The sequence below is a fragment of the Haliaeetus leucocephalus genome, unplaced genomic scaffold (assembly GCF_000737465.1).
Source record: "Haliaeetus leucocephalus isolate CR32 unplaced genomic scaffold, Haliaeetus_leucocephalus-4.0 Scaffold849, whole genome shotgun sequence".
NCBI classification, from domain to species: domain Eukaryota; kingdom Metazoa; phylum Chordata; class Aves; order Accipitriformes; family Accipitridae; genus Haliaeetus; species Haliaeetus leucocephalus.
Genome location: NW_010973285.1, coordinates 3,747,773 through 3,769,376, shown reverse-complemented (window position 1 = coordinate 3,769,376; position 21,604 = coordinate 3,747,773). Strand labels below are relative to the sequence as shown.

Genomic DNA, 21,604 nt, shown 5'->3' with positions numbered 1-21,604 from the left:
CATTCTTAGTCTTTCATCAAAGGATATTGATGAGAATGTAAATAAATCCAGAATTTGCAAAATTACTAACATATCTTTGTTCTTTCCTTTTAGCCAGGAAGGACACAGACACTACAATATTCTTTTTTGGTTTAGCGGTATTTAGCAACAGACCTTTATCAGATAGCTCCTTCATTCTGATCAGAGATTTTTATACCAATAATTGAGAATTTCCTGAGAATGTACACCCAGCTTGTACATTTTCTAGTCCTAAAGAGTCAAAGCTTGGCGAGTGGCTTAGTGTATTCACTCAACTGCTTTAAGATCTCTCCTGTGGGCAAGGTTACTGTATCAGGCTGCAGGTAGACCAGTACTCACAAGCAGTTTGGAAACTCCATCCAGGAGACCTGGTGCTTTCTTCTCAATATTAGTTGAATGAAAGAACTTAGCAAAAATAGTTCAATAGCTGCATTGCCAGCAGACTGATTTCAAAAAGGCAAATAAAATGGTTAATTTTTACTCTTAAAGTGAAATTCCTCACATTCTTTCATACATAAGCATTGTTGGGCTTTCCGAGTCAACAGTCTAGTATCAGAAATACTCAGAGAAGGCCAATCAAAAAGTTTTGCATTTCTTTATATAGATAACTTCGAAATATTTTATGAAAATAGTCCTAATTTTACCAAGTAACTACTTTCCTCGTGATGCACAGAAATATCAAAACACTATGAATGATGAAAGTAAAAAGTTTCCAAGTCTTGAGAGTTTAAAAACATTAACCTTCCTTTTTGATGACAAGTCCTTTGGTCATTGTACTGTGCTTTGGCCTCTCTTATACCCATGTAATTCTCCTGAAGAGCATTCAAAAGATGCTGCTAAAAATAATATTCTCCTCCTATCAATAAACTGCTATAAATAAGCTGCTCTCTGAGCTGCACCATTAGCTTATTCATTCCCATTATATTAACTCTGAATTTTTTCCTAATTGCCTCGCAGACCCTCCACGATCCTTCTCCCCCACCAAAGATCTGTATCCCTTCTATCCTGAACCTAATGCAGCTACCAGTGATACCTGTTCAGTATATTTTCCTGTCTTTCTTCTTTTTCATATTTTCCATCTCTCTTTACAAAGAACATAAACCTGCCTGCAGCCCATAAAGGGAGTCCCCTTCCTCTCAGCTTTCAAATCATTCCTTAAGACCTTTCCTCCTGCAGCAATATTCACAATAAGCTGTAAAACCGACAAGTGCCAAAGAATAACTCTATGAACAGTTAAAATAGCTAAACAACCACCTAAAAAATGCAAGTAACCAATGACAACAGATTATCATTTTGCCCTTCATCATGTCTTCCTTTCCAGCCTTTGTAGCTCTTGTTTATTATGTCATGCCACTGGTCAGAACACAAATTTCCTGAGGAAAACACTATAATTTTTTTGTACACCTTTCATAAATCACATATTACATTTTGCATAAATTTATATAAGTAAAAATCAAATATCTTGTTGTTGGTCACACCTTGCTCCCTTTTCTCATTATCTGGTCATCAAAACAATAATTGCATGGGTGTACATATACATATAAAGATTTTAATCTAGCATGTAATCCTGAGGGTGGTACTCCCTTTTTGAGCAGCTACTACTGACCACAAAACTGGCTGCTTTTCTTTTTCTTTTTGGTACAGCACACTTGCACCTCTAAAGAAGTTAGCTTACACAGCACAAGGCACACACGAATTTGACATCCAGCATGATCCTAAAAAAATATTTTTAAAAATTAAGTTTTATTTTAAAATACAAGGACTACTAATGATATCTGTTACCTAAGTCTTTGATTTCCCCACAAAGTAACATGAAATCTCAAGCTCTGTCATTTGGTGGAAAGGCACTGAGAAGAAGCAGGTGGCAGCTGAAGAGAAACTCACACCATGCTAAAATGAATATTCTCTTCTGTTGTTCTTTTATCAAGTTTTAACAACCTGTATTTTCTTTCCACAGCAGAAATTCTACATCCTTCAGTGATTTTCCCCATTGTACAAATGTACAAAATACACGCTTTCATCCTCTTCAGATGAGTGCACCCGAGTCTGGAATTAGTTTACACCATGCACACACTTTGGCTACCAGGTAGCTAGGTATTTTTTAAATGACTGTACACAGCATCTTTCAGGTTGCTAGCAACGGCTTAACCTTACAAAGCAGCAGACCAAGAACTCCCTCAGTATCCAAATGCTAGTTATGGGCAGCTTAAGCAATGGGATAACAATACATGCATGATCAGTCACTGAGGTTCAGTTAAACAGTATCTTACTCCTTGTGCTGCCATAACTTCATTACTTGCCACAGTCCGTTACAATTTGTAGCCTGGTATCTAAATGATAGCCAAACCCTTCTGACGAGTCAGTTGGTAAGTATACACTTCACTGAGAGAAAATAAAGCAATGAAATTAAAGTCACTATTCCTTGCAACAGAGAGACTCAGGCTATGGGACTCACAGATGGTTGTCTTTTGCTTTTGCTAACACACCTATTAGACATATAAAACTAGCCTGAAGTTTCTTTTTTCCTGTTGTGTTGTTTAGGTCATTTGTCTGGGTGAGGAATGTATTTTATACAACTGGAAGTACTCTTATTAAAAAAAAGACTTAGAATAAGATTAAAATGTTATTTATATTTTGGAAACGAGTTTATAAATGTGGTCCTAAGACAGCTCCAAGAGGAGAAAAGCTCCTTTCCTGTACTTTAATCAGTGTTTTATTTACTTGTACTGGTCTCTTCCCATATGCTATTGTTTAGAGTATAACAATTCATAGTGAAAGACTCCAATGCCTATAAGTAGCATAATGCATTATCTTTGTTTTAACCCTGATGATCAGCATATTCAGAGTTTAAAGATGATAATCTTTCAGAACTATACTTAATTATAATTTGTTATTAGTTTCTTTGATCAGAAAGGTTTTGAAAACAATCACAACCCATGCAGCAACTAACTTCAGTCAAACATAACATCTAATTAACTGTTTATAATACTAGGTAATTAGAGGAAAAATATTTTCCATTAAGACAGCAAATATAAGAAAACTGTAATAACTCCAGAATTGGCAGAAGAACTTAATTTTCTAAAGCCACCACCTTTGGATGTCTAAAACCATCTGTGTAGTCACAATATTGGATCTTCATTTCTTATTTGTTATATTATGCCATTCACCTCCTCAGAGATACTAACACTCCAACATTCTTACATAAAGAATGGCTACAAACTAATATTCTTCAGTAACAAGTATTTCTTCTTTTCTCTAAACAGTGCTTGAAGTGGTGGAACAACAAGCTCTATATTTATGGAATGGTAAATTTTTAATTTGTAGATCTAAGAGGTCAAAGAGTAAAACATCAATTGTTCAGCCATCTGAAAAGGCTGAACTGGTTTTGTACTGTTTTCCAAAACACATGTGAGGCAGCCACTATATTAACTAAAATTAAAATTTTGCGTGAGTCTTTGTAAGTTCAAGACTTCTCAAGCCATGGATTTCCTTTATCTAAATCCTAGCTGTTTCCCACAGCAATCATTTTGTGTCTTAACTTCAGATGTTAAATGATTGCTCTTACCTAATAATATGCAATATATGCAAATCCCCAAATGTCACAGCATATCAGGCTCTTTTTCTATTACTACTCCTCAGACTAATCCACTCTTCTTGCCTTCCCTTTCAGGACAGCTGCAGACAGGCTTCAATCTGCAATTTCATACTCTCTAATGCAGATGCTTATTACACATTCATTTTGAAGCTTTTTGCTCTTCTGCTTAATATATATTTACAAAGAGTCAAGTCTAACTTACTACTACATTATTGGAATTATTTTTAGAAGTCAAGGTAATAGGGTTTGTCTGTTTAAATACATGAAGGGTATAAAGCTATTTTAAAATGAATGCTGAAGCTTTTCATTCTCGATATAAGTTTGTACAGTGTTTATCACACTGCAGTGACTCTTGGACCTTCGAGTGTGACTTGCAACTGAGTAACCTGTATGCTTAGTTCACTAATAGCAATAATTCCAAAGTGACAAGTCTTCACATGACAGACCATTTAGCTTTTGCGTATTTTTTAGCTGCTTAGTGCAGCTACAAGACATTCTCAATATTGTTCACAGCCAGTAAAAAAGGACAACTTTATCTCCATAATAACTAAAGAAAGATATAAATTCACACTCATTGAAATGAAGGAAGATACTGAATCCCAGGGAGATCAGTGGGAAAAAAAACAACCTTGTCTCCTCTTCTGAAACATGCTGAGCAATACAGAAACACTAATGAAGGGAAGAAAATAAAAAAAATATTGTTTCAATCCAAAACAAGTTTTAAAAAATGTTTATTAATTTCCGAAAGTCTGTTCCTCTAGATTCACACAGGATTACAACTCAGGGATATGCTGTAATGTAAAACCATATAGCATACAATTCATAGCTTAAATCAATCAAATAAAAACAATACAATAAAAAGTCCCTGTGCTCCATCAACAGAAAAAAGAAAACAAGCATCTCCTTATACCACTTTCAAACACACCTACAAATATCTGATGACATTTAATCTGATACCAATCCAGAAACTTCACATAAATAGAAATCAAGTGAACTGTATCTGGTTCTCAGAGAAAGTGATCCTATTCTCAGACAATACTGATGAACTGCAATAGAGAAACTCAACCATGAAAGTCAGGAAAATGGAACTGAAAGCAAAGGTGAGCAAAAGCAAGGTCATACTCAGCTGACCAGCATAGATAGGAAAAGGAAAGAGAAAGTAACTCAACAGTTCAAACCTATTTATGATCAGTAAATAGTGCAAACCTATCAGTAAACAGTGCAAACCTATTTAGGATCTTTAAGATAATAGGGGAAAAACCATCATCAGCAACACAAGCAATTCAAACAATACAGGTTTGTAGTAGTATGACAGGCATAATTTGAGGATTGATTTAATCGAAGGAAAACTGTCATGAGATAGCCAAGTACTGTACTTTTAAAGAGAAGCCTCACAAACACAAAACAAAGATGGACCCTAGAAAAAGTACAAAATATTAAATGGAAATAAAAAAAAACAAATAAACACATTTTTTCCATATTTTTTCCCTTTCAAAAGGATCAAGTGCAAATTTTCCTGACAACTGAACTCAAAAAGGGAAGTAGATGTAGAAGCCCACTATGGAACCTCCAAGATAGTTGGGAGACAACTGAAACTAAGTGAATGGGACTTATGGTATATTCAGAAAGCACTTAATGCAGGACAAAATTTGGCAATACAAAATTTTAGGTCAACAAAATTTTAGACCAACAAATACATACAATATATTTGCCTTGATTTAACATTGAGACTGAAGTGAAAATGGTCTCACAGCATGGCTACCCACACTCATCACCCACCTGTGCTCTTACAAAGGCCAAAGATGAGCCAGGAAGACAATTTTTTTTCTTGGGAGGAAAGGAGAAGTGAGAACAGTTCCGTCCTCTCCATGAAATAAAAAACCCCACATTATTTTCCAGGAGAACAACTTGCATATATTTCCAAATCATTAATCTACTCCAGTGTGTGTCCACCTTGAGGGAAATTCCAGAGATGAAAACGCATAGCTGGAAAGGTTTTGACTTTTCCAGAAATGCCATCCATGTGAAAGTCAAAGGGTCCCACAACCATCTGTCACACAGATTTCATTTAGGTATTAGTTATTTTTTTTTGTTTCCTCTGGCATGCTTGTATTAATTCAGCTGATGTGCCTAATATGTCTACTTTTGATTTGTTTCCTGTATCTCAGGTCTGTATGCTATTAACTCTCCTTACAGTTCTGGGGATGTTCAGCTTGTATCTAAAATTTACATAAGCAGGTGTGCTAATACATGTGGTTTTTACTTTTACTAATGAAATAATACTCTGTCTTAACAGATGAGTTTCCTGTGTACTTAGATATTATTTTAATTGAAACACTATAATAACAAAAGGAATAACTGCCCCTGCTTTTCCTCAGATCCAAATTAGATAAATTAATAAGTGCATAGACAAAGCTCAGTAACTGCAGAGTTTGTGACAGGTAGTAGATTACTTGCTAAGATGTGGAATTTTCTTCACAGCTGTATCTTCTGATAAGGCAGCAAAATAGAGAATATGGTAAACCAGTACTTTTGCAGCACATTGTCATCATCACTTCTGCTTTAAGAATGTTATCATGTCAATAACTAAGTCTTTAAAAAAAGTACCACCTACTACCAGATGCTAGCATCATTTTTATTTATTCCATAACAGATTTCTCAGAATAAAAAATTGATCAGGGTTATTCCATTTTATTCATTAGGACCATTTACAGACTGAATACTGGTAGTGATTATTGCAGCAAACAGGAGCACAATGCTACTGCTATTGCTTGGCTAGCTAAATCAACAATGGATTTTAGAGAAAAAGACCAAAGCACTGCTTCCTTGATACTCACAACAGAAATAAGCAATCAATATTCAAATTTAGCAACGTGGGGCTGTAGGAACGAGCCAAAATGTGGTATTTTTCTTCCCATATAAACAGTAATTTTACAAGATGGTAGTTACCAATATGCAATATATAGAGCACAGACTTTATCAAAAACTCAAGTAATCCCCGGTGATGATGTAAGCTGTTGACAGATTCCCTAGGTACTATCACTGAACATACTGTTTTCACACTATCTTATCCTTTGATCGAACAGTTCCCTCTGGCATTAGCAAGAAAATCCTAACAGACAAGCTTTGGATAAAACACACGTAGTTAAGCTGTCCTAATACCCCTAATTCCTATTTTCTTCCACTGCAACTGCAGAGGTTCCTCTGGATTTTTCTACTCTCAGATTTAGATGCTAAATTCAATGCACTCTTTGCCCATCTCTGAATTGACCCTGTCGTGCTAGAAATTGCTGTGACTTTGCAATTTGAAATGCACTTCCATGGCAATCCTGAGAATCAGAATGATTATAAATGCTGCATATGATTGCACTGTGCAATGTGCTACAATTAATTAAATTTCAAAGCAAAAAAATGTATTTTACTAAAGCTTTAAATTGCCCACGCAATTGTCTACATTAATCATCTCATTTCATATCAAAACTGTTCATTTTGGCTAAATGTTTTATTGCCTGAATGTTAATTTCTTACTTGCCTAGTCCTGCTTCTGACTCAAAACAGAGCAGAGTCCATGAATATCACTAACTTTTAATTAGTGTTGAATTAAAACAAAGCCCAAAGTACATACACCTACATTAATAACAGATGCATCCAACTCAGCAAATCAAAGCACATGATACTAATAACTAATTAATAAAACTGTGCTCCTAGTGAAGGTAACTGTACAATATTAAAGCTAACAGTTGATTATTTCTTCAGTGTCCTTGTAAATGGGAGGAAATAACTTTTTTTAAATTTTGCTTCATCCATACAGAGGCTGTTACCACCTTTGTTCCAATGAAGTGAAAAGATGGGGGAAGAGAAATGATACTACAAAAAAACACTTCCAAAAACCCCAAACAAACAAACCTCAAATCAAAGACTTTCCACTGGTTTCAGAATAAGACATTGAATTAGGCCTAACCTCATCAGAAACAGGTTGCCAAAATTAATAAGGGTCTGAAACTCACAGATCTCCCAAAGCACCTGACACAAGACATGGTCTACCCCAATCTAGCACACAACAGCATACAATGAAAAAGGAAACTTCCATTGCTAATGGGCCCACATCTTCTTTCTGCTTTCCCATTTAGAGTCAATAAAATAGATTAACTAATCCAATGTCAGAATGAAGAATGACAGATCAGAATAATCCACTGTATGGTGCCAGTACACCTGCAGGTGCTGGTGATGCTAAACAGGCCTCTTAATTACATATTTACAATAGTGCCAGGAGGCACTGTTATAATATCTATATGGAAAATTGTTTAGATGACTGCATCTATCCGTTCATGATCTGGGTTTAAGAAGAGTTGTTGTTAGTGGCAACTTCAGAACCAACCTTGAAAATCACCCTGAATTCTAGCAGATTAGGAAAATACTTGTGCTCTGTGAAAAAGAGGAGGTCTGACAAATGCCAGACAAAAGAAAAACACAGCACAATGGAGTCACGCATCACATGGGTTATATTCATCCATACTTCAACTTAATATGAGGTTCTCCACTGCTAACCAGTATACAGCAAATAATTTCAGTCCAGCTAACGTGACATGAAGAAATTTGCAAATGGACCACCTTTGCCTATCCTTGAGAATGCAGACCTTTTTTAACACTATGGATGTAAAGCCAGTGTCACTTTACACCATTTTCTTAATTTTCCTACTTTACATTACTCTCCCAACTTTCTACAGTCCCCCCCAAAAAGTCATATAAAAACATCTGTCTGCCTCATAAACGGGTTTCTGGGAGTCTTTGAAGACACTTTGTTCATCACATGTTTATCCTAAGAAAAGCTTATTTGTTAAGAAAAGCTAGAATAACTTGACGTATGTAATGTGTCATCAGAAACTTGGTTTTGTTTCCACTAGCTGGAACAAAGACTGGTAGATGTCGGATAAAAGGGTCATTGGTTTAAGAGAGCCAGGGAACAACATTTTACAGTTAGTGGTAGGGAAATGCCTATCTAGAAGTCTGAGTAGTAAGTAGAGTTGGCCTGGGTGTAAAATCCAAGATTTCAATGAAAAAAAACCATGGAGAGAACTTCCCTAAGTCACCCACAGTTCCAGTTACATAATAAATCTGCAAGTAATTCCTCCTGGACTCCTGTGGCCTGTTTGTTTATTGTAGTATGTGAAACTGCAAAACCTTACATTTATATCACCCCCTCCTATCAAGCCTTCCAACTTGTATAGGTCCAAAAAAGTGCTGAAAAATGGGCAAGAATAAATTAAAAAATAAACTTTATTATAAATGTCATTAAATAAAAGTGGCCTGGACAAACTGTTAACTATCACTATAGCTGTTGTTAAACAAGTTTTTGCATGAATAGTTAAAAAAATTTCCATTTGTCATATTCATGTATCTATTCTAGCAGTAACTCAGTATCATTCGTTCAGTTAGGTATTTATACTTGTATAATTTAGTGACTTTGATTCTGCATCAGCTATGAAAGTAGTGATATTCCATACATTTGAAACAATACCAAACTGGTACTTCAAACAAGGCAACCAGTTGTGTACAGTGAGAATAGACGTACACATCACAAGGAAAGAATTACATCTGCAGTAGAATGCAGTCAGAGTAAATTAAAAAAATTATTTGTGTTCCATACTTTTCAGCACTGACATTCCCTTAAACAGCCAAAGTTCTGGAATAAGTAGCTATTTCAAACCTTATCTATCACAACGTACAATTTGCTTCCAATTCTTCAAAATATGGGTAGTGTAAGATAAAATGACAAGTGAGACTTTGAAAGGTTCTGAAGTCCTTGAATGGTTAAATCCATTGATAAAATGCATATGAAGAAATTTACTCAGCTGTGACAAAAAGCCATTAAATTATGTTTGTTCCATGTCTTAATGAAGTTCATTAACACTTTCTCTGTGAAAATATTTCTTCTTCTTGCTGAGGAGCTCATACGTCCTCTCTTTCGTCTCATAACTCAACATGCAAGATGCAAAATTCAGAGCTACAAATACACAAATAATGAAGATCAACATTTCTATAAAGAAAGCTTGCAGATCATAACTTAACTACTTTGCAGAATTAAGCAAACAGGGACTTGGAATAGAGTGGACCATCATATTTAAAATGTTCAGTTTGATTAAAAAACTCCATTTGACACATTGATTTAAGAAGTGAAGTATCACCAGCCAGAGATCCCATGGCAGTTGAGAAAGAGAGGAAAAAGTGGAGGCAACAGCCAAATTAAATGTGCGAAATCACTATGGCCCTCAGGCTTTTCCTTTGGGAGGCATTTCCTTCTTTTGGCTGCTTTTGTAAAGTTATAAATTTGTGTGATGTAAATGGTAAAGTCATTGATCTGTGATGGGATGGGCAGAGCCAGAAAATAACCTGCAATGCATAAAAAAGCAGCCCAGTGATTTTTATCTATTTTAGACACAATCAATCTCCAAGACAGAGATTTGAAGATGACTACAAGTGCATAATTATTTAGCTTTATTTTTGTGTACAAATAAACAGTACAGGCATGTTTGCACATGGTGGTAATGCATGTCTGTAAGTGGTTAAATGTACAAGTATCTTACCAGCTACTCAATCTTCACAAGTACATATGTTCTCCCAATTGCAGGCTGTATTTTTCATCATTTGAATAAAAGCAGGTTTCCCAATATCCACTGTACTCATTGAGTTCAGCTGAAGCAAGCATAGCTTAAACCTTGAAGAAATGTTATGTACTGGCAACAAATGTCTTGCTCAAAAAGTGACCTACTATTTTACTAGCTGTATGGACACTGATTGATCTCTGACATTGTTCCAAGATATACAAGTGTAGTTAGGTCCACTTAACTAAAAAAAGTAATAAGAAGTATTACATTACTGATGGAGCTCTCAAAAGATGAGTTGGTTAAAAGAGCATTTGGCTGTACTGAAAATGCATACAAACACCAAGGTTCTCAGTTATGAACTGCAATGCAGTCATTTCAAGTTGTCTTGTATTGAGCGTGTTACTGACTCTAAAACTGCATGGCTGAAACTGGGTATTGAGTCAGGGAAATACTATATTTAACCCCAAGCTAAATGGTGAACTTCTTAAAAGCAAAGAGTGAATATGTAAGTTAACAGTGTCCGATAGCTTATATTCCTCAGTTAAGCTGCATGCAGGAACACTGTGAAAGAGGAAAAACATTTGACATAGCAGTACTGTTCTCCCTGTAAACACCAGCTTCAATAAGGTCCTTTGGGAACAACATCATCCTCAGAAAAGGAGGGCAGCTGTGACCCACCTGAAATACTGGCTTATCATGGGAGCCTGCAGCAGCACAGAGGACTGAATACGCTGCATTTCATCAATGGTTCATATCTGTGCTCCCAGTTCCTGTCGTGTGACAAGTCCATGATATTCCACGTGACGTGGGTTTAGTCCAGTTCATAACAGATAAAAATTGCATTGTATACTCTCTCCACTGTCCCTTTTTTCCCCTCAGAAAAGAAAAACAAACATAACCACCATCTCCACTGGTCCACATAATGTAGCTGCTTACTACAGATAAAGATCTGTCTCTTAAGTCTTCTCCTTCAAATATTTGTATTTGGAAGGCAAGCAGCAAAAGCACTGCAGTAGGAGTACTTTAATAATCTCATTGCAAGGGAACTGAACTGTACCAAAGGTGAGCAGCGTGCATGATGGCGTTAGTATTTCCGGTATCTCCTTCTGAAGGAATAAGACATTAATCCTACAGACCAGTTTTCACCTTGCTCTGGAATATTTAGCACACATTTCCATGACTGCAGCTCTATTTCTAAATCTTTCTATCACTGCTAAAGATTTATTACTGCTATTAACTGTAAGTGCAATGGACTCTCACTGTTATTTCAGTGAGATTCCTCACGCTCAAAGGCCTGCTATGGTTTCAGTAAGTTTTCTTAACCTAGATGCATTTCTTGTGAATACAGTAATTCTCACACCCATATATAAGTACCTAACATTTTGACATCTGTGCTCTCTTCAGTAAAATTTATAACACAGCCAAGAGTCCACACTAAAAAATTAGTTCTGAATCTCTTCCTCTATCCCTGAAGTCTAAAATAATTTTTAAAAGTAAATTCATCATGCTTTCCATAATAAAAATGTGGATCTTCCCCTGGAAGTTTCAACTCTATAAGCAGCACATCTACTAGCTGCACATGACACTAAAATAAAGAGTAGCAGAGCCTTGTTTTCCTTTATTTTACATCCTTGTGGTCTATTATGTCATCACAAATCTGGTACCCTGCAAATAACTGGAATATAACCAGAAAACACTCACTTTCTCCTACTGTAGTCCCTGCAGGAACATGCAAGAAATCTCACTTGTATCTAATGACCTATAGTAATATTTGACAATAAAAGAGAACAGTGCTATATGTAGATGCCTTCTTACAGCAGCAGAAGGAACTTCACTCACTGCCGTGTAAGGATGGTTTTGTGACAATCTATTAAAATTCAGACCTTTTAATAAGTAGTGTCAAATATATGGTTAACTGTGTCTTCTGCATGATAGTGTATGGAGGAACCATGCTGTCAAATCTAAGTATCACTGGAATTGAGTAGATAAGAGAAAACCATGACACCTGAAGCAGATTTGGTTTGAAATAAAGTCTTAAATGTTTGAATTTTAAGAGGAAATGCAAAACAGAAAATCAGCTGCTCAGTATTTTACTTCACCAGTTTTCAGTCTTTGAATTCTGGACTTGGCCCTGAAGATAGAATTTCAGTTAAGCCACAAATGTAACATAACCTAGCATAAACAAGGCTGGTTAAAAACAGTTTAATGAATTCACAAACAAAAGTAATCTTAACTGATCATTAAGATAAATACATTTAGTTTTCATGGCCTTTTTTCAAGCTTTAGAAGTACATTTATCTACAATTGGCAAAAAGAAAAATCTTGTGATAAAATGTTTATTTAGCCATCAATTAACAAAGACAAAATCTTTAGCTTCCACAGTAAATCATAGTACTCAAAAAAGATTAGCAATCTCAAGAAAGGTCTTCCTCCCCTCCAAATCACAATGTCTCTAGGTATATGGCCTACACAGAGAATTAAATCTACTTAATAGGTGGGGAAACACAGGAATATCACAAGCACTGAACATCAAAGAAAACTCAACGTAAAATTTTGCTTAAGATCATTTAAGTTTGAAGATCCACAAGAGAAATCTCTCTAAAAGGGAAGTTTGTTGATTCAGCAAGAAGTTACAAGAATGAAACCTATCCAAACATGAAAAAGGGAAACCACAGTCTGAGAATAACAATTTGATTCCAGATTTGTCCATATATTTGCCTCTAAGGATGTATGCAAGTTGTCTAGTGATGTAGTAAGGTGCCTAGACATGTTGGAGAATCCCACTAGGCATGTAGATGCCTGAATATTTACAAAATGGTGCTGTCAGACTCAGATCCTGCAATCATTTATTCACTGACATTTTGTCGCATGTTCCCAGATTTCTGCCAGATCCAGAGACGATCCATACAGGCTCAGGAGGAGAACAAATAACTCAAGCTATATGATCTTGCCTAAATGAATTTAGACCCTAGTCTGTGTTTAAACCAGCAAGCCTACATACAATCCGTGAGTTCAGAACACTCTTTCCTTTAAATTTTAGTCAGGTATAAGAACCGCAATATCAGTTTTAGTTACAGGAAGTTGGAAGTGTTGTACATTTACAGACAGTTATTTTTCCATCTATGAAACCAGAAAAACTGGTTTGGGAGGGACATTTGGAGAGCTCTAGTCTGAACTCCTGCTCAGGGTTACCTTCAGAGCTAGATTACGTTGCTCCAGGCCTTCTTCAGTCAACTTTTGAAAATCTCCAAAAGATCCCACAGCTTCTCTGTGCAATGAATGTCTCACAGTGGTTGACTATCTCACTGTGAACTTTCTTCATTATACCAGAAGTTCCCTGGTTGCACCTTCTGACCTCCTCTGCTCCTCTGAGAAAAAATTGACTCCAGCTTCTCTATAGCCCTCCTCAATTATATCATAAATTGTACAGACAGATCCCCTCTTAGACCTCTTTTCTCCAAACTAAACAAGACCAATTCTTTTTTCTTCTTCTCACATGCCTTATATTCCAGCCCTCTAACCACCTTACTGGGCCTTTACTGGATTTGCCCTAATTAGTTACACTCTTCCTTCAGGTGGCTCCACAACAGGACAGAGAATCCCACATTTGGCCTCGCTGTGTTGAGAAAGGCAAATAATCACATCCCTACTTACTAGCCACTCTTGCCAGTGCAGCTCAGGATGTGGTTAGCCTTCATTGCTGCAAGGCATTGCTGACCCATGCTCAACTTGTTTCTTACTAGGAGCCCTAGATCCTCTTCCGCAGAGTTGTTTGCTGCCTAGCAGGTCAGTGCCTAGCCTATACCAGTGATTTGAGTCATTCTGTCCCAGGTGAAGGACTTGTATTTGTCATTGATAAGTTTCATGGAAGATATTTGTCAAATATAAAGTTGTTTCAAAAGATCAGTGCAAAACCAGAATGAAATTAAGTAGAAAAGATCTGGCACACCAGTACTTTTTAAAACTAAGAGGGGAACAAAACTCGGTAATCATCTGGTATTGTTAACAGAGTTTATAAGCACTTTGCATCAACTACTGAGCCTCTGGGGAGCACTTCCTCCCGTGTAAAAGGAAGGACTGTCTGGATTAGAACTATGCTGGGTTATGTTTAGTAGGCTTTAAAACAGAGTAGGTCTAGGAAGCATTGCATTAGAATAGCTAATACGCAAATTAGCAATCAATGCAGAAGTGGTAGCCACATGGCTGTTGTCCCAGGCTGAAAATTACTTCAGCCCAAAGGACCTAGTTAACGCCTCTGATACTCTTCTTCCTACAAATATTATACAAAATGTCATTATTAAATTCTGATAATATCAGAGAAAACTCTTACATCAAGGCATTATTTGACACTAAACATGGGATTTCAGAAAATCCTTTGATTCCTGAAGCAAGCTGTTTGTTGCTATTCATATTCACAATACCTGCATTATCAGCCCAGTGATTTACCACCATACTTGAGTTTTTTAGATGGAAGAAACTGTCTGTATGGCTCATCAGCTAAGAATATCTTTTACATATAAAGATTATTTCTGGTTTTGTTACTGCACTATAAGCCCTTATCAAGGGCTTGGATAACACATTGCTCAACACAATGGTAAGTAACACAGAACAAAAAAAGACTATTCATGCTCAAGAGATCATTCAGTCTAAACTTCATACAGAGGATGATATATGGATTCAAAACAGACGAGGGAGACTATCAGGAAGCAATGAGGAACCATTGGCCTCTGGAAAGGACGGCAGTCAGAGCACATGAGTGGCTAACCTGGTGTAAGGTTTTGTTGGCATGAATTCAAAAAAAGGTTTAAAGAAGATAATCACTTAATCTTGGGACCTTTATAAGAATTTTTTTTTTCTAGTGCTGAGGTGAAAAAGTACAAAAAAGTGATGGAGGTATCTGTCTGAAAAGTGTGCCAACTGGTGCCACGAAGACTGGCATCATGGACCAGTCAAGTGGGAGTCCACCTGTATTTACTGCTAGCAATGGTGACAGCAGTGCTGCTGTCAAGAGTCTTGCACGTGAAGGTGAGCACTTACAGGTCCCATGGGAGAACCAGTGAGAAGATGGTCAGCAGTGGCATGTCATCCTGAACAGATATAGCTGGGAAAGGCTAGCTTTGCCTAGCTTAGGAAAAGGAATACTTCATTATTTCAGATGCAGAGATGCTGAGGAAAGAAAAGGCCATAATTTCGATTTTACAGAAAAAAAAAAAATCTATAAAACTTCAGAACAATCTGCATGCAAAGACATAGAAACAAAGTTATGTAGAAAAGTACATCCAAATCAGAGCCCAGAGAATTAACCTAAAATCAGTCCAGTTCTGAGCCCCATGTAAACCCAAAGGGATAAGATGCAAGCAGGAAAAGAATTAAAACAACGTATTTAGGCCTGCGCCTACAACCTGTCTCACGAAGGTACAGTCCTGCCTCACCAGTGCCAGAATCCAGGAGGTCAGCATGGATCCACATATGTGCAGGAGTTTACAAGTACAGCCAAGTTATAGAGCAGGGAGAAGAGACCTTTCCCTCATGCTTAGTGACATGTCACTGTAACCTTAAAAGACTTTAATCAAGTCAAGTTCCCCAATTTTAATAGAACAACTGCTTGGAGATTACAAAACATATTATTTTATTATTTAACTCAAAAGGCAATGAGAAACCAGTTCATGATTCTGATCAGCACTTTAATCATGTGACTTTATAGGCTTTGAAATGCTGCCGTTCAATCAACAGTGGCCTCAAACTCATACAATGATCAATAGGGAGGGAATTTGGGAAATTGCCCTGGTGCAAGCAAATTTAAAAAAAAGCAACAGGGACGATCTATGAATATTGTCACATGTTTTTAATTAGCTCATGTTCCCTAGTAAACTGTCATGACATGATGTATGAGAAATCAGTTTTTACAACTGAGTCAATGAGTGCTTTTTCAATAACAAATTAACATGTTCTTAGTGTGTTTCTTAACAGTCTAGAAAATTGCCTGAAAAACAAATATTGTGTATGTGTACCAGTTCCAACTTATAACTCCTAGCACTAGTCCCATAACTTTAGTATTCTAACAACATTAAAGCCCTCTGGATTATGGAATCATAATCATGAAGAAATTATGCCTGTCTGGAAGACCCTAGTTAGGATGCAATTATGACGTGAAATGACAACAGCAAAATAATTGAAATGTCTGGCTGTGAGGGCCTAGTTATGATCATAGAAAAAATGTTTTTACTAAGAGTTCACTGCCATGATGAATATTTTGTATCACTGGAATTATGCCTATACTGTCTGCAAAGGCTGTATATCTACACTGGTTATAAGCAATAGATACATCAGTGTACTGACAAATTGCAGCCTATGATATATTTCTATTAGCAACGGGCAAATAATACCATTTTTTTGTGAAATTATTGATAAAACCGCCATGTGTTGCAATGCCTTCAATACACACTTGGAAAGTAACTGTTTATCTCTGTTCTTCCCTGCTTTTTTATGTTAATCTTTTAGCACAGAATTGTTTGTTTGTTAATACAACACGGAGGCTAGTGTTATACTATTACAAAAGAAAGATAAGGGGATATCCATTACAACTTCTGTATTTTAGGCATGAGAATACATTGCTTTCACACCAAAGCCTTCCAGAGTTGTTTCCTCAATTTTGTCAGTGAGCACCATTTATATATACACACATATACCTATATCTATGAGGTATTTAACAGCTTCTGTACTGAATTTTAGTTAAAAATTGACAGAGTCATTCCAATGTATCTCAAGACAGCATCATAAGAAGTCTAGTGACAGCAAAATCCTCAAACCTTTTCCTGACATGGGTCAGACCTTAACAAGTGACTGCCAATCCTCATGGCCACCTGCTACTGCGGGGACAATACTCCCCACTCCCAATTACAGACACCTCCTAAATGCTTACAGCAGGTGTTTAAATGAAACACTGTTTTTAGAAAATATAATGTATTTTCCCCCAGTTTTCAATTCCATATAACAGGTATAATGAAGAAAAAGTATTATGGCCATGTTCTCCACACTCATAACTGGACAATCAGAGAAACCAGGAGTACTAAAGTGTTCAGAATGTCTTAATTATGAAAAGATCCATTTCCCAGTTTAACATTTAATGTAAGTGGAAGGAACTGCATATGCAGATCAGTTAGCTACTGAATGTGTAAGCATCAAGAAGTTCCCTCTTAATGTTGCGTAACCTTGTTCTTTTCCTTACCCCCACACAAACTAATTGCAGAGACATTTGGTGGCTATCCTTATATTGTTATCATCCTGGAGAACAAAGACAGCTTTGACCATTCAATTTGTCAGGGGGCTGCATGTTGCATGTGGGTTTGATAACAAACAGGGTTACCAGTAATTAAAAAATGGGGTTGAGATCCATCATTTTTATTCCAGCAATAGAGAAGACATAAAAAAATTGATTAGCAGAGTTTAAAGATGTCCTCAACTGCCAAGTACTGGGTAACAAAATCACAATAAAAGCAAGTTGGGTGTACACTGTTCTTATAAAATGTATTCTGTGTTATTATCTGCACTGGCACAGTGATGTTTATCTAGAGATACCTTTTTGGGTTATTTTGGTTTCTCTTCTTTTCTCTACTCTCTGAATCACTTACAGGGCTCCAAAATGGCTATAAATAGACATGTTTATGCACCTTTTCTCTGTTAGAAGTAGATCTGAAAACTCACAGGTCCAAGCATGACAAAAATGAAGTTGTAAATTTGTGTAAACAAGTAGTACCAAACAGACTATTTGCATGCAGCCTCTTTAAACATAAAAACTTAGATGATTTATTTCTTTTATTAGAAGTTTAATCACTGCACTGTACAAACAAGCACAGTAGTTAATTTCTAACAACAACTGATCAAATCGTAAGGAACGCCTCAAAGGACCCAGCCACCTAAGAACTCAGCTTCCATTTCCACTTATGATCCTCTGACACAAAGGGAGGCTTATAGATATAAATGAGTGTGACTACAGTCCACTTTATTGAAATCCATAGAACCAAACGGCTAGTATCAATATGTCAGGAATCCAATCCATTATGGGCTTAATGGTCTACCAAGAAAGCTTCTGAGTTATGTAAATAGCACAAATAGCCTTGTGCTATCTGATATTCTGAATCTAATTTTGATGCAGTTGGTATCTTAGGGTCCTTCTAATTGATAATGAGCAATGGAATAAAATCAGGAAAACGAGCTAAGTTAAAATGAGACTGTTGCAACAGAACCATGTGCTGTAAAGATGGAGGCAACAAACAAGTACATCTGCCAGAAGACAAATGTTCCTAAATATTTTATAAGAAGCCCTCCTTTTCTATAATAGCCTGGGTGCTTCAGGCTCAAGCTGCTTATCTACACAGACATATTCCATTTTCTGCCACATCCCAAGTCCCCATGCTCCTGTCTCGTCTCTTCTTCCAGGTACCATTTCCACAACCTTTCTCCACAGCCCTGCCCCATGAGACCCTTACTTTATCTGCTGTGCCCAGGGATGCCCAGGATGGGCAAGCACGGATCTGTTCACGGCACTGCTGCTCTCACCAAGTCACACATGGCTGGCTCAGACTACCTATTTGGTGCACTGTGGGAGGGAAGAGGCAACAGAATGAAACACAGCCCACCCCCCTCAACTGAACAGACACAAAAAGCATATCCTTCAGTCATTTGTCTTCCTGATTTCTGTTCCCCCCAACTCAGTATTAACATTACACTTTTAGGATGGCTAAAGAACAGTCAGTGGGATTAAAGGAGTAAAAGATGAAAGGAGGGGAAAGGCTAGACAGCATTTTTCCCTGCATTTCCTGCATTTCCCAGATTGCATTCCACCTCACCCTTGGTAATGCTCCCATGCAGTATGACAATGTTGCTGGACAGTTGTGTCATCTACTTTTTATTATGCCTGTATAAATCCAGCAGAACTCCAATACTCCAACTGTGGTTTGTTTGCTTGTTTGTTTTTAAATCAGTTCATGTGGATGTCTACTCATGTATACGAGAACGAAATGTATCCCTCTCCTCTTAAGTTTTACTGTGCAGTCTCCCACTTTAGTGATTTATTTATACTTACTGACTGAAAAAGAAAACAATTATCTAAAAAATAAAACTATAATAGAACCATAGAATCATAGAATCATTTAGGTTGGAAAAGACCTTCAAGATCATCTAGTCCAACCATTAACCATGCCCACTAAACCAGGTCCTGAAGTGCCCTGTCCTCTCGCTTTTTTAATATCTCCAGGGATGGTGACTCAACCACTTCCCTGTGTAGCCCATTCCAATATTTGACAACCCTCTCAGTAAAAAATTTTTTCCTAATATCTAACCTAAATTTCCCTTGGCTCAACTTAAGGCCATTTCCTCTTGTCCTGTCTCCAGCCACCTGACAGAAGAGACCAATACCTACCTCACTGCAAGCCCCTTTCAGGTAGTTGTAGAGAGCAATTAGGTCTCCCCTCAGTTTTTCTCCAGGCTAAACAATCCCAGTTCCCTCAGCTGCTTCTCATAAGACTTGTGCTCCAGGCCCCTCACCAACTTGGTTGCCCTTCTCTGGACACGCTCCAGCACCTCAATGTCTTTCCTGTAGCGAGGGGCCCAAAACCGAACACAGTACTCGAGGTGCAGCCTCACCAGTGCCAAGTACACTGTTCCTGCTAGCCACATTAAATCAATATTAGCTGTTAACGTATTTTGTGGATTGCTTATTTATATTCAATACAAACATATTTTTATATAAGCATTGGTGTTGACAAATACATATTTAGGCGTACTTTCAGCAACACTTGTAATAGCACAAAGACAGAGCAAAGGCTTTACTCACCAAGCCATCCTGATCCAGAATTGGGTATACACATGTCTGTTTCAGCACTGGGCAATACAAATCCAACTACAAAAACTTCGACCCCATCAGCCATTAAGGCCATTCCCAAAACAAAGAAGAGGGCCCACTGGAAACGACCATGGCCGCATTCTTGTATTATCAGTTCGTACTGCTGTGCTAGCTCTTCTTCATCAGCTTTCCTCTCTGTTTCCAGTTCATGACGATCCTTATATTCATCACACATAGGCTGACCTAAGGCCACCATGCCATCCTTGCCTTGCCCCATATTAGGGATTCCCTGATACTCCCCTTCATAAATTTCATCATCTTCATCATGCCCTTCAGTTGCTTCACTTGATCCTTCGTCATCATTAGCTTCTACACCATAATTTCCTCCTTGGACATAGTAATCATCATCATCTTCCTCATCCTGGAATCGGTTGTACGACCTCTGTGTGTAGCCATCCTGAGCTCTGCCAACAGCTTTATTCACTTTTTTCACCGCTTGCCTCTTCACTTCTTTGGCAATATCTTTTGCTCCTTTCATTAATGAAGTCCTGTCTTTGTATGTTTCTTCCATCTTGTATCAAAGAAAGATTGGCGTTATGCTGCAGAGGGACCTGCTGAATACCGTTTAGACTATCTATTGTGCGTTCGACATCAGTAGAAAAAGCCCAAGTACATGTGAAGCTGTAATATTCAACCTGCAAAATATGAGAGAAAAAAGTTTATACTGTGCTCCTTCTTAGTTGCTCATTCACACTGATGTGGTACCACACCACTCTTCATTTAAGCGCTGGACACCACAGTTGAGGGTTTCAAATATACAAAACTGGATTTTCTTCAGAGATGCAAATATGTCAGGTTACAAGAAGAATGCTCTGAAGAGAAATCTAATATCTCTACTGATTTTTAAAATGAAATTTATTACACTCTAGTCTTTTAATGGATACCAGGTTTTATTCCGAAAGAAAACAAGCAGTTTTGTGTACCATACATCATGTTGACTCTGTCTGCAGTGTCCTTCCCTATTTGAACTCCCTGCTATGTAATAAAAGGCTACGAATATTAGCTTTTCTCTCAATGAGTTACCATGAAATATCTGTCCTCTGTCCAGCCTCCCACCTACACAGATCTTGTAGGGAGTTAATATTCCTTAGATCCATACCAGTTGCTCAAAGCTGACTGAACTATGCCAATGCATTCACAAGTCATTCACACTGAGTCTTAGCAATATGTGGTCCCATCCTAAAACAACATCAGCACAGGGAGCTGGGTGGATGGAAATGGTGGCACCTTCACACTTTGGAGATTTCCAGTATCTAAATCATGGACAGAAACATCCGTCTCTCCCCTGTCCATAGTGACAGTAGAGGCAGCCTGGAGCAACTGTATATTACCAGCTAATTAAGCCCAGAGTGTGTTAGTCAGACATGACCTCACACCGATCTAGCTGCTTGAAAGCACCCAGACATTTTGTTCCAGTCCTCCTCCCTGCTCCTCTGCTGTATCTTTCCATCTCTTCCTTTATGCAGCCCCAGGATCACAAAT

The 21,604-nt window shown here is 37.4% G+C and overlaps 1 protein-coding gene across 1 annotated transcript in view; it reads right to left on the bottom strand.

Annotated features, from left to right (window-relative positions):
• The window catches only part of SV2C (synaptic vesicle glycoprotein 2C), an 84,596-nt gene extending 63,963 nt beyond the window's left edge, over positions 1 to 20,633 (bottom strand). The window contains exon 1 of the mRNA XM_010582837.1: positions 20,054 to 20,633. Within this exon, the coding sequence (XP_010581139.1) occupies positions 20,054 to 20,633 (580 nt within the window). The remainder of the gene's footprint in view (positions 1 to 20,053) is intronic.
• Between the last annotated feature and the right edge of the window lie 971 nt (positions 20,634 to 21,604).